At 42.1% G+C, this 13,128-nt stretch overlaps 1 protein-coding gene across 2 annotated transcripts in view; it reads right to left on the reverse strand.

Moving 5' to 3' along the window:
* ADAMTS17 (ADAM metallopeptidase with thrombospondin type 1 motif 17) overlaps positions 1-13,128 on the reverse strand; it is a 171,896-nt gene that overhangs the window by 123,331 nt on the left and 35,437 nt on the right. For both annotated transcript variants that reach the window (XM_062642541.1, XM_062642542.1), the window contains exons 6-7: positions 12,930-13,087; positions 7,159-7,202 (exon numbers count right to left, since the gene is read on the reverse strand). In XM_062642541.1, coding sequence (XP_062498525.1) covers positions 7,159-7,202; positions 12,930-13,087 — 202 coding nt within the window. The remainder of the gene's footprint in view (positions 1-7,158; positions 7,203-12,929; positions 13,088-13,128) is intronic.

The following is a 13,128-nucleotide window of genomic DNA, read 5'->3' on the forward strand; positions in this document are numbered from 1 at the left end:
CACCAATTTGACATTAAGCTAGGAGCTTTAGGTGCCTGATGGGAGAGTACCGTAAGACAAGTTTTATAGCCAGTAAGTTTGCTGAAGATATCTTTCATTCAAGTAGTCATCAGTGCCCTTCTTGTACAGCGATGATGTGATGGCCTGAAGGATATTTACTCAGAAATATGCTGCCTGGTAAAGGAATATTACAGTTCCTTTCCACAGCATTGTAGAAAGGTTTTCTCTTGTATTTATCAAAACACATTACCACGGACTATTAGAAAAACCCTTGGAGAAGGTAAAGTTTTGAGAGACGCTTAAACATTCTGCACCAACTCTGGGGCAACTCACAATAAGGAAGACAAAAGCTTGAGTGAGGTTTTGAGTGAGCAACAAGACAAGCAAGATTTAAGATCAGCAAAGATATGCTAACAAATGGCAGCAGGGTGGTAAGCTGATGAGATGATTTTGGACATGCTGCCTTAGTTGACAAAAAAGACTGTGTGTGTCTTTCAGCAGCCAGCTTGAATACCTATGAACATTAATTACCAATAGCAGTTTGATGATGGGGGAAATGAAAGGCCAGGTACAGAACAGGAAATGTGTTATTCCTCCCTGCTGACAGTGTTTAGTTCCAAATCACGGAGAAAATGCTACCTTCAAACAGATACCACCACTGTGAGGCCTATAGTTTTATCTTGTGGGATGGATGCTTACTAAGCAGACAGACAGACAGATAAATAGTTGGAAAACAGAAGTGCTTAAAACACATTTTAGGGCTACAAAAGGAGAATGATGTATGGAGGAGAACAACTAAGGAAGTGCTAGAGGTTTATGAAGAACAAAGTGTAGTAAATGTAGGGAAATTCCATGAGCTCAGTGGCCAGGCCATGCGGTTAGTGTGATGGAAGACAGACCAGCCAGGCCTCTCCAGGGAGAGCAGCCTCTTGGTGTCCAGGCACAGCTGAACAAAGGGAAGATGAAGGAGCAAAATTGAGCAAGAGCTTCTAAGAGTTCTGAAATACCATCAAAGAGAAATAAATCCTTGGCAAAAAAAGCAAGGAAAGAAGGTTAATGGTGAGAGCCACTGAGGGTCTGTGACACTGAGAGCTGGGGACTGGAAACACAGGGAAGAGGGAACAATGACAAACGTACAGGAGATCTGTCACTGACCCTTCCTCCACTAAACACTTGCATTTATTTCAAGTACACAAGTTAATTCTTGCTCCCAAGACATGAAACAGAGAAAAGATGAAGAAAAAAGTTGAGATAACTGAAAACTCAGTCACTAGCACTCACAGATTAATGAATTCCTATAAAAGAACAGACTGATCATTCACCCCTTTTCTACAAGAAGACCTTGCAAAGGGAGGAGCTAAGCTCCACACTAAGGACAGTATTTTGTAGTTGGCTACTCTGTCTCTTCCAGAAAGACACTCATTTTTCAGCTAAGGAGACCAAGAATCCACCACTGCCCTTTGTATATGGAATGAATAAAGACAAACCTAAACACGGCTACTGAGCTGCAAAACCAACCCAAGGGCAGATGAAATTCAAATGCTCCAATTTCTGTAACAACAAACAGAAAATAAATCTCTATGAAATAGTATCAACGCTTTGTTCAACCAACTACATTGCACACGCTTTAAGGTTTTGTAGAAATCAATAAGAGAGCTGATGCATTTAACAATAAATATGTAGTCTGTTAAAACTGGCATGCCCAGCTTTATTTTTTACATGGATGGAGGGGAACAGATTGTGTATATATACCCTTTGTATTTTCTGTTTGACTTGTATTTCCAAAAGCAGACTGGGTCAGCTTCACTGTGGTTTCTACTGGGTTTCATTTTCTGGCTCTCAGACACTATTGTTTCTTTGCAAGGTTTGTATTTCAGGGATTTTGAATACTCAAATAGCTTTTTAGGCATGTCAACTGGTTTTCAGAAAGTGCAAAGGACCATCTGCAGGGTATCAGGCTTTCTAAAGATGTCTCAGGTACCCCAAACCAACTAATCTCTCTACGAAAAACCTCTACCAGGTTTCTGACAGAGGCCCAAAGAGGGGTCGCATGTCTCAGACAACATACAAGAACACGACTAGGATGCTGATCCTGCTCACTAACAAAATCCTCCCTGAGCCTGATATAAGCAAGAATTTCCTCTGGTCTTTAGCTGTGAGCCTGTAAACAGCTGTGCACATGTGAAGCCATGTCTCTGAAACAAGGAGAAGCGCACACAGGACACGGAGATGAAGAAGAGGAAAGGTTACGGCAGCAGGAATTCCTCATTACTCGAGTGGCTGTGCTCATCCCAGGGCTTCTAATAAAAGTTCTGCAATCTTATGTTACACTCACTTGGCACACTGTTTTTTCAGTGGGAATTTGGAAGAGGAGAGATTGCTAGCTGGTGAAAAGAAATTGGAAGGCTGTTGTGTGTAGGGTGGGGCCTGAGATGGTAGTGATGAATATGCCCAATAGCACAGTCCTGCACTGTCTGGGTTGTGCAGCTGAGCACTTATTCCCTAGCAACCAACAGACAAGGGGAAAAAGTCTTTCACTGCACTGTACCACAGCTCCCTTTGGTTTCATAAAGCCAGCCTGACACTCTATTGCCCTACAGAGCCACAAGTGACAGAAAAATGCAGTGCTGGGAGGTCTCTTCCTTTCACAAACTCTGAATCAACCTGCCAGTGTTCCTTTAAGCGACATTTTAACCTAGAGTATGCTCATTTTAATGCATTAAAGTGTGCTTGGTTTTGGTCTGAAGGACAGCCCCAGCAAGCCTTTTGCTAAAGCCAGGCACTGCTTCTCTAATGAATTGTTTTAAGCAGCAGGTATTTCTATTTATTCTGGCATCAACTAAAAACCCGCCCTGGAATATACAGAAACATTCAACACGAACCACTACGGAAAATGTTTTTAATGTGAGAACTCTTTTTCTTTTCCACTCACAGCACAGCAGCTAGTCCTTTCCCTTTCCTTAGGGATTAATTCTCTGTTGTGACACTCTCAGGGGACTGGAATCAGTATCACACTGGGAGGAAGATTTAGATGAACAGCACACAGTACCAGCAGGACGACCAGAACTGTTGCTTGGCTGTGGGCAAGAGGCCACCCAACTGTGCAGCAAACAGCCAAGAAGGTAGGAATGTGCAGTGCCTTATTCAGGTGTTTTACATGGAATTAAAAAAGGATGAAATCTACTTGGAGACCTGGACCAAATGTTGTTTGGGCACATTTTGAAACACTTTAATACAATAAAATCCTAAGAAGAAAGCAGGGTGTAGCGACAAAGGGAGGGAAGTTGGTAAATAGCACCATAACATGCAGCTCTCTCATAGCACTTTTCACCCATAGCTCTCTAACTGCACTTTGGAAGGAAGGGAGAGACTAAGATACGAAGACATTGGTGCAGCAGGATGCCATCTCTGCAGTCAGCAGCACAGGCAAAACCAAACCTCAATTTCCCCATTCACATATTGGATTTGGGAAGAGTCAGGAAAAAAGACAAATTCTGGAAGAATTTCTAATCTTCAGGACTTTTGGAAGTTACCTTTGAGACCTTTAATTAAAGCCAGCCAGGAGATGGGAATGTTTTTCACACAAACATTGATTCACTTGTGGAAACAGTGTGGAAAACTCTTGTTTCTCAATCACCCCTGCTCTGATGCTTGGTTTTCTCCAGGCAGCTATTCCTTCAATTAAACCTGCCCATCTGCAGCATACACACTACACTCTGCTTTCTTTTCCCCAGCGTCAAGCCACAGAAAAGCACATGTGACTGCAGCAGAGGTAAAGACATTTTTAACCAGGGCAATTTAAGGATATTTAAGACACATTCTCATTTTCCATTTCCCAGTTCCACACTGCCCCCACTTTTATTATTAGCTGAATACAGGGAAGCTTCAGCTTGGATCTGGGGTAACATGTACACTGAGGAATCAAGGCCAAGCTTTGCCTTGAAATATGCAGGATCATTCCTAACTAACCGTAAAGCTGCTTATTTGGCACTAGCAGTGGAAATACTGAACGAAAGGGGCATTCTCAATCTGCTTATGTCACAGAAAGGTTGGATCCTGACAACGTGCAAGGCTCCAAGCTGCAGCCCGATATTAATAGCTAGACATTAAACTCTCAATTTGGCTGGCTTAGAGGCAGCTCAATTGGAACAAAGATTTTTCTGCAGGAAACGGCAGATCTGGTTAGAGTCACATCACGAGAGATGAGTCTGAAGCAGCAGCACACTGCAAGCTTTTTGAGTGCTGTGTGACAAGCCTGCATTGCACAAAGCCAACCTTTCCTGCTCGAGTCGCAGAGAGTATCAGGGGTCCCACAACAGAGGCTGTGGAAGCATAATTGTTGTAAATCTATTGCACACAGTCATGTTGTTTTCCTTCCATCCACCTCTTTTGGAATTCATTCCTTCTCAAAGCTAACTCACACAACCAAATGGAGCAATGAGCATTAACAAACTATTTCTTAAACAAACATGGTCCTGTTTCTTGATGCAGGCAGTGGGGTCTCACCCCACAAAGACATACCTACATATTTTCACCATTTTTGAGCTTGTTTCAGCCATTATGTAACCTTCCACACTACTTTGGCAGCTGGGCCAAGAAAATTTGAACCAAGTCCCCAGAGCAACTGGTTTCAGTGAGGGGCTCCTGCCAGAATACAAATACAAACCTCCTGCTGCTGTTTTCTCTCGGTGTCTGCATGGCAGGCAAAGATTCCAGACAGGTTTTTCAATATGGATCTTTCTAAGCACAAACGAACACCTCTTATAGGCCATTTAAACTTCATAATCCCACTTCCGAACAACACTGGGCCTCCATACTTCCATCAGGGAAAGTTTTGCTTCCATATTTCTCACAAAGAAGATCAAGGAACTGTCACTAAAACACCCGTTACCTGCAGCTCTCTGAGTCCTCTGATTTCAGTACACATTGTCTAATAGATTCTTTGTAGTCTCCTGAACATGACTAAGAAACATTAGATTCTGGGCTTGTATTGCATCGTATAATCAAGGACATCATGCTGCTTTAGGTGAGAAGTTCTTAAGCCATGCAATCTCCTGTAGCTTTGCACTCAAAATCCTCATTTCATGGAGGTAGACAGAAGCATTCAGAATGTGACTTGCCAAATGTCACACAATGAGTCAATGCCAGAACTGGGAATAGAAATCAGGAGTCTAGAGGCCAGATCCTCTCCCTTATATAGAGAAGTAGCCTCAGTCTCCTAGTTTAGGGGAATGCCTGCTCACCAGAAAGATGTTTCTTCCTTTACAGGATTGCAGCATACCACATTGCAATGGCCAATTTCATCCATAAGCAGGTACAAAACCACATGTGCATCTGCTGAGGTCATGTTCTTAATATATAGAAGTGAAGCATAAGGCAAGAAATGAAAGCAAGTTGCTGTTCTAAAGAACTTTGGGGAGTGTTATACCCTCAGCATTACTGAAAGACCAAATATGATTCCACTCTGCTAGCTTCTTGCTTTCACGGGTAACATTGCTGTTTTGGAGTGGACTATCTTGGGAGCTAGAATTAGGACTAGGAACCTGGCAACAACAGAGACAGCACACCATCTCTGGGTTCAGACAACAGAAACAGTGGGGCATAGAAAACGCGTAAGTGAAGACACTGTTGCTTTGCTGCTACATAATAAAACTGTCAGGGAGAAGGAAGGAAGGAAGGAAGGAAAAGCAGGACTGAAGACAGCAAAGAGGCCAGGCTGGTTTTGTCCCAGGAGCATCCACCTTTAAATATCTTGGAAAAACTACGCTGAAAAGAGTCACAAATGAGTTTAATCTTTGTTGCTCTGATCTTCCGCTTTCTCCACTGCAGCCACAGCCTGCAGCAAGTTGCAGCACAAGAAAGTACTTGGGTATTGTAAGAACAGAAAAGAAGTTATAAAAATATTTCCTTAGTCATGCTGTCTATGGCAATATAATTCCCTGAATAGAGATCTTCAACAATACCGTCTTTACAAATGGAAAGAGCTCTGACCTTAGTCAGCATGTGTCTGCCATCAGCTTCTTTCTTTTTGTTACTTTATTGCATCTTACCACAGCCATGTCCAGATGCAGGTACATGGTATAAAAACCCTTCTCAGGGGAAGGGTGTTTTCCCTTGGGCACAGAATAAATGATTGTGAGAGATTCTGACTGGAAAAAAAGACCTTGGACATAGAGGCCAGTCCTTGCCCATGTTTGAAAAGAAAATGTGTTTTTCAGCTCTGTATTTCCTCCTTTTACCTGATCAATCGCCACAACACAGAAGGGGAAGGACCTGCCTTCTGGGTTGAGGCTTCTGTAGGTACTTCCAGAGCTCCTGCTGAAGGCATTTCCCCCCGTGTTCTTCATCACCCACTATTGGGTGGTAAAGCAAAGCAAACTCTAGATCTGTGTTTCTCTGAACACTGGACTATAAGATCAGCTGAAAATCAGGATCCAGTCCAAGTTTACATAGGATGTAGGATAAGGGGCCACTTGACTTAGAGGCAAGCCTAAAAAAAGTCACACAATCATCATGGAGAGGATGTTGAGTTGTGCCTCCAAACACCGTAGCTACTTAAAGATACCAGGAGGACAGGTACAGTGAAGGTTACTGCTACCTAAGCTACATAAATAAATAAATTATTTAACGTGTGGGATGTAAGGACCCTGTGTATCCAGGGTTTGGATAAGATTAAAGGCAGTTAGGAAGTAGAAGTAGGAGGCAGAACACAAGATTTAACTTGGCTTTCCTACAATGAGGTATTCTTCTCTGGTGTCTGAGTGCCAGTTTGATCTGGGAGTGTTACACAGGTTCTTACAATGGGAAATACATTCATTAATTGGCAAGTTCTTCTTTTAGGTGAGAGAGTACTGAAAGTAGCATTGTACAGACACACCAAAAGACAGTTTCTTAATCTCCAGTTTATCTAATTCTACATCCACTTCAAAGCAGGAATATTTCAGATCATTTCCTGAACTCAGAGGCCTCCAGTGCTTACAAGGGGTTAATATTTAATCAACATTTTATTTATAATTCATACCCTGCTCAACTAATCCCTATTGGTATCACAGAGATATACAGAACAGCAAAAGCAACTTTACAGCAAACCAAGCCCAGAAAGTTCCTCTTAGCATGGTGTTGGCTATCAAAACACTCTGCCCTACTTCTTTGACTTACCCACAGTGTCACAAGGCTCGTCTTTGTGTACGCAGAAATCTGTCCTAGAAAGAAAAACAGAACAGAAGTGAAATGTATCCTGTGCCTCCAGACTTGAGGCTAGGGAAAAGCAGTGATGCATGACTCACATATCATGGGTGTTGAGGTTTGAGGGTTTTTTTTTACAACTGCTGTGCAGGCTACACGATGACAACACAGATAGCACTGATTGCTACTGCGAGATTACAGCAATTATGTGAATCAGCTTCATATACTACAGTCCAGTTTAACAGACCTCAGCATGTAAAAGAGCCTCACTCTGTGATGTCAGACTTCTGCAACTGGATTAAAACTGAACCTCTTATTTTCACAAGAGAACTGTAACAAAAAGGAGCAGGCACTCTGTGACGTAACAGCGCCATTAAAAGTGGGAGGAGGAGATGTGTTGGGGCGCTTCCTGGAGACACAGAACTGAATACGTACAGCCAGAAATTCTTAATTCTTCAGGTTTTTTTCTTCTTACACTAGTATAGTAAAGGACAAGAAAGGAGCAGGATCTAATAGAGAAGACTGATGTTGACAAGGACAAAGGAAGAGAACTTCAAGATTTGCCAGGTAACAGCCAGGTGAATTGGCTTCAGCTACACTCATTACAGTCCAATTTGCCATTTTATGCTTTGAACCCAACACAGAGAGGTTCAAGAGACTTCATTTGGTCTCTGTTACTCCCCCACATCTCATCAAGACAGGAGGTACTACCTGTGACTTCATTTGGTCTCTGTTACTCCCCCACATCTCATCAAGACAGGAGGTACTACCTGTGCCCTTGACACCCACAAATCAACCAGGGATCCATGGAACTGTATTACACAGAAAGAATAAAAAGCCTTGAAGTTCACCATCTGAGCAATGATACTTCACATGAGAAGATGTAAATAAGATTCCCCATGACAGAAGAACAAGTGTGGGAGAAAAAGTATTTTACAACTAAACTAATGGTTTGAATACATTTCAATAAGCACTTCAACCCAAACTTTTAGGAGCTATCTTCACCAGACCTGCTTTGCAATGTGATCTGCTACAAAGAGAAGCTGGAGAAAAGCATGTGCTAAAACATTTCAGGAGTTCCCAAGGGAAGCTGAGGAACCATAATCTCTATCATTATGGCTTTCCTCACCCTGCAGGGAGGCTACTGAGAGAATCATATTAGTACATTTGGAGTGTGACATTTGAAATGCCTGAGTGCCCAGTGGGAGTCTGAGTTTAAGAGTTTGGCAGGGAGAAGATTAAAAATAGTTAGAGAAAGATAAATACTTAGAAAAAGAAAACACTTGGAGAAAGATAAAAATAGGGAAAGATTAAAAATACTTCTTTGTGAAGAAAAATATGAAATCTAGGATTATAGGAAAAGGGACTTAAGGCCCAGGACTGCTGATGATGAACCCAAACCCTTCACACTAAAGTCCTTTGAAAGTCACAAATCAAGTTGTCAAGGGCTTGGAAGAAGAGAAACAACAGCTTCTACCAGCTTTTGTTAAGCAGACATTGAAAACCAACCATGCTTAAATGTAGAAAAACCGTAACAACCACTGAAGTGTTAAAAAATCAGATGGGAACAAAACAGAATCGGAAGCTACGACCACACACCAGCCCCAGCTTTCATTTTTCACCACAGCCTGACTGTGTCTCGACACCTTGGCATTCCAGCCTTTCCAGAGAAGACTAATGACAGTCTCCTGACGGAGCTGGCACAAACACGCCTGCTTGAGTTCCCAGAGCCAACTTGACAGAGGTTTATTTAAGGACTTATTATGTTATATAAACTGGTAAATCAAACAGATGCTTTTCTTGTGACAACAGATAGCTGAACTATTAGTAGATGGCAGGAGGCCATTGCTAGAAAAGCATCTCTTTGCAAGGGCTGGCCAGCTCTGCAAATAAAGCACAGCAATTTTGCTCCTGCACTCTGTTGTACACTGAAAGGTGTCTGATACTTTCAGGCAGCTCCCTACAGAAATTACCACCATGCCATAAAATGAGGGGTCTTGTAAATGATCCAGCAAACTTGCAGACTCTCCTAGAGAGGCAGAACACTCCTTGTCTGTAAGAGAGTGCTGTGATTCTGTCTGGCCAGCGAAGGACTTGAAACAGATCAGCAAGAAATGACTAGATCTGTTCAATTCACTGTATGCAGGCCTCCAAGTATGAAACCTCCTCTGCCTGTTCTTTAAACTATCATAAACACAAGTTCAAGAGACACCATCCTTCTATTCAAAGTACCAAAATCCTAAACTTTAAATCCTCCAGACCTACTGTAAACATTTTACCCCAAAACTCTTTAGCCAAACAGAAAAGCACATCCAAACCTTTAGTCCCAAATGAGCTTGATGAGTCACAGACTTCTTCCAAAGGCAAGCAGCCACTCCCTCACAAAACCTATATACTGAAATTCCACAGACCCTTCAATCAGAGCAGTCAGAGGGGAGAAAACACTTTAAGAAAGATCTACCTCACCTGTGGATCAATCACACCAGTGAGGTAAGATGGCCCCATCATGGCACTGAAACTGCTCTGCTTTTAAAAAGGTATCAATCACAGGTCTGTCCCTGGTGTGTTTTTGAGCTTCACTCCATGTATATTTTTTACACAAGAACTTGACATGAATGATACTATAATGACACTCCAAAGTTATAAAAAAGATACCTTAATTGCATGTGCAATGTCTCTTATCACAGAGACATCCTTTTGTTATGAGAATCTTTTATAGAGCTATGTTGGAGTAAAACTCTTACTCCAGAAGCTTAAGTTCAAATCCAAGATCTGACCTTACCATATTCAGTCTCAGACAATATATTGAAATCACACACTGCAGCTGTGAAGCAATCTTACTCTCCACTTTTAGCCCCTGACTGAATCAAGCAGGACATGTATTCTCACCTTCTAGGGACCTGTGAAAATCTCAGTCACTATCACTTGTAGATAACTGCAGACAGTTTCCATTAGCAGACTTCAACAATTCTTCTAAAATGATGACAACAAGTCAGTTGTTTTGCTCAATAAAAATGGCCAGAAAAGAAGAGCTCAGAACTCCTCCTACAGTCACTCTTCCATCTGGCTCACACAAACTGGAAAAAAATACCTAACTGTGCTAAGCTAAATTCTGCAATTCAAGTCCTTCCTGCAAGAAAGAAAGACAGTAGCTGAACTGTGCAACATGAATAAGAAGCATTCTGTTTAGCAGCCCCTTCCCAGCATCCTTCAAATGACATCTTTTGACCAGTTTCACCCTGCAGGGTCATAAAGCTAAAGGACAGAGGAAATTGGTACAGCTGCCAAAGAAAACTTTCCACGTCCATATATACATTTAGTAGCACTCTGCACCCAGTTTTCTCAATGCACGTTGAATTGCTTCATTTGCCCATTTAATGGGAAGGCAAAAGGCTGGAGAAATGTGGAAGGGAGGAGCAGGCTGCAAATGGAAAAGCTACACCACTATGTCAGGAAAATAAACCCATGTCTTTGCTTAATGACAGCTCTAAGTGCTGTTCCTGTCAGGGTTATGTCACTCTTCTCTCTGCTATTACATATCACTAGTCTGGTAAGTGGCCCAAGAACCTACAGCCAGGAGGTGGGGAGAACATCAGTGTGTCTGAAGATTTCCTAGGGAATGCAAAAGACAGATCAAGAGGGGGAATATGTTTCCAATGAGACATACTTCTAAGATCACTGAAGATACAGATCCCACAAAGAGAAGTTATTCTGGTCAGCTGCCCATTAAAATATGAAGTACATTATCCACACATGACAAGAGATTTGAATTTCTGCAAGTTCAAAACCAGAATTTGAACAAGAAAAGGCAGATTACATATATAACACTATACTCAGACCTTCAGGGCTATAACAGATTATTCTCACTGTCTCATTTATTTACTGAACTGGACAATGGTACATCTTATTTCACATAGTTTGCCTTTTTCCTGGAACTTGATAGGGGATACTATCAAAGTCCCACAGGAGAGATATTTACCATCTAGATAATCTCCTTCTGCATACAGATGAGTACATGGGGAACATCAGCTAGAGGTGAAGTTTCAAAAGACAAGTGCGCCTTGGTGTTTCAGATGAGCACAGCCAGATTGGAACCACAGGGATTTCTTCAGAGGTTGACCCTACGTAATCTGTTTCTAGTCCTAAAGCAGCTGCAGCTGCTGAAAATTCAGCTTCTGCTTTTTCTGGCCCAATTGCTTGTGCTGGACATGTTGTTGCTCCCACATCCTCTACCAGTGGTCCATCTGGACAGTCTGGGGAGGGTCCAGGGACACACACACACACATACACGCACTTCCAACGCCAAGAGTAGAAAGCCTCATTTCCCTGACACAGGAATCAGGCTGCTGGGCCAGAAGTCTTCCAAGCAACACTGTATCCTCTATGCAGCAGAAGCAAGATGGGTTAAGGATCACAAGACATAGCAAGAAGGAAGGAAAAAGACCACAAGTACACACTGATGGCCTATCAAACAGGAAAAATCCTGTTCTAATGCACAGCAATGTGCTCCCTAGACTGAACTTTCTCACACAATCTGAACTTAGTTTCTAGCCCAACCAATCCTGTACTTCTCCAGGTATTCTGGCTGCAAACCCCTGAAAATCTATTGAACAATTCTTCCTACAAAGTCTTTCTACAATTCTTTCAGAAGCCCAAGTCCAACTCATTATACATTCAATTTCATAAGCTGCAGAGAGACTGCACAGATGAAGTGCTCTGCTTATTCCTCCACGATGTGCTTTGAGCACATCAGAAGAGATTCTGTATGCCTGGCTTGTCATGTGGGACAACTGGATGCCGAGATGAGTTTAGCAAAAATGTTAGTTATTTTTTTAGGCTCTGGTCCAGTGAAGTATATGCTTAACTATAACCAGGATGTGCAGCCCATTGACTTCAAAGGAACTATTCACCCTGTCTAAAATGTTAAGTATCTGCTTAAGTGCTTGGTTGGACTACACTGAATACAGAGGAGAGACATGGATTTGTGGGAGCTGCACTCATGTCTGTGAAGGTGCATTCTTTAGGAACTTTGCAGGCCCCATGCCCTGCTCACCAGCTATTTTACTGAACATACACCAAAATCCCATGGATAGTTTGCAATGTGACTTTTAACCCAGGGGATTATTGCAATCACAATGGCAGTTTATGCAAAAACATGTATTCCTACCTACACTGTTGGCAGAGAAAAAAAGGTGAAAGTGGTAAATGATATTAAACTGCAGTACAGACATTTCCTGTCTCAATCTGGGGAAGAACTGGGGAGGCAGTCGTGTTTTTCTAGCATGTACAGCACTAGTGACATCCCCACTACTGATACACTGTCTGCTCCTCTCAGGCTGTTCAGTTGTTTCATACCTAATTACACACAGAGCACGTGTTCTCAACTGGTTCTCAATTACACAGCTTCTTTCTTTTAGGAAGAAGGGTTTATGCTCCAAAACCTCAACTTTTTTCCAACTTATACCAGCTGGTGTGAGAAAACAGTAACAGCTGTGCTACAGTATCCTGACAATGACTATAACAACACTGCGGCTCAAGAGGAAAGGTGCTTTTGCACAACCTTGTGAAGTATCACAGAAAGAAGACAAACCACTTTCATCTGAGCCATCTGCACAGCATATAGGTAGCACATGTATCATCATCAACAGATCTTTTTCTTAGATTACTGCTAGACTAGATAAACCCATCACTGACTATAGGCCATTAGTGGTTGAAGTAAACTGATTAACCAAACCTCACTATACCTGGTTACAAAAACAGCAGCATCCACAGGAGGGGTGTCATCCCTTGCGCCAGGAACCTGGTTGTTACCAAGGTATTTTGCCCCACCATATTCTTCATTTTGCCATTGACAAAAGCTCTCCAGAGACCTCTCTCCATGATGACCAATGGACAATTTTGCCTTTTGGGAAAAATAAGAGATACAAAAGAATAAATATCAGT

This window comes from Pezoporus occidentalis, unplaced genomic scaffold (assembly GCF_034315485.1).
Source record: "Pezoporus occidentalis ecotype Australia unplaced genomic scaffold, CSIRO_AGI_Poc_V1 ctg72, whole genome shotgun sequence".
Classification (NCBI taxonomy): domain Eukaryota; kingdom Metazoa; phylum Chordata; class Aves; order Psittaciformes; family Psittacidae; genus Pezoporus; species Pezoporus occidentalis.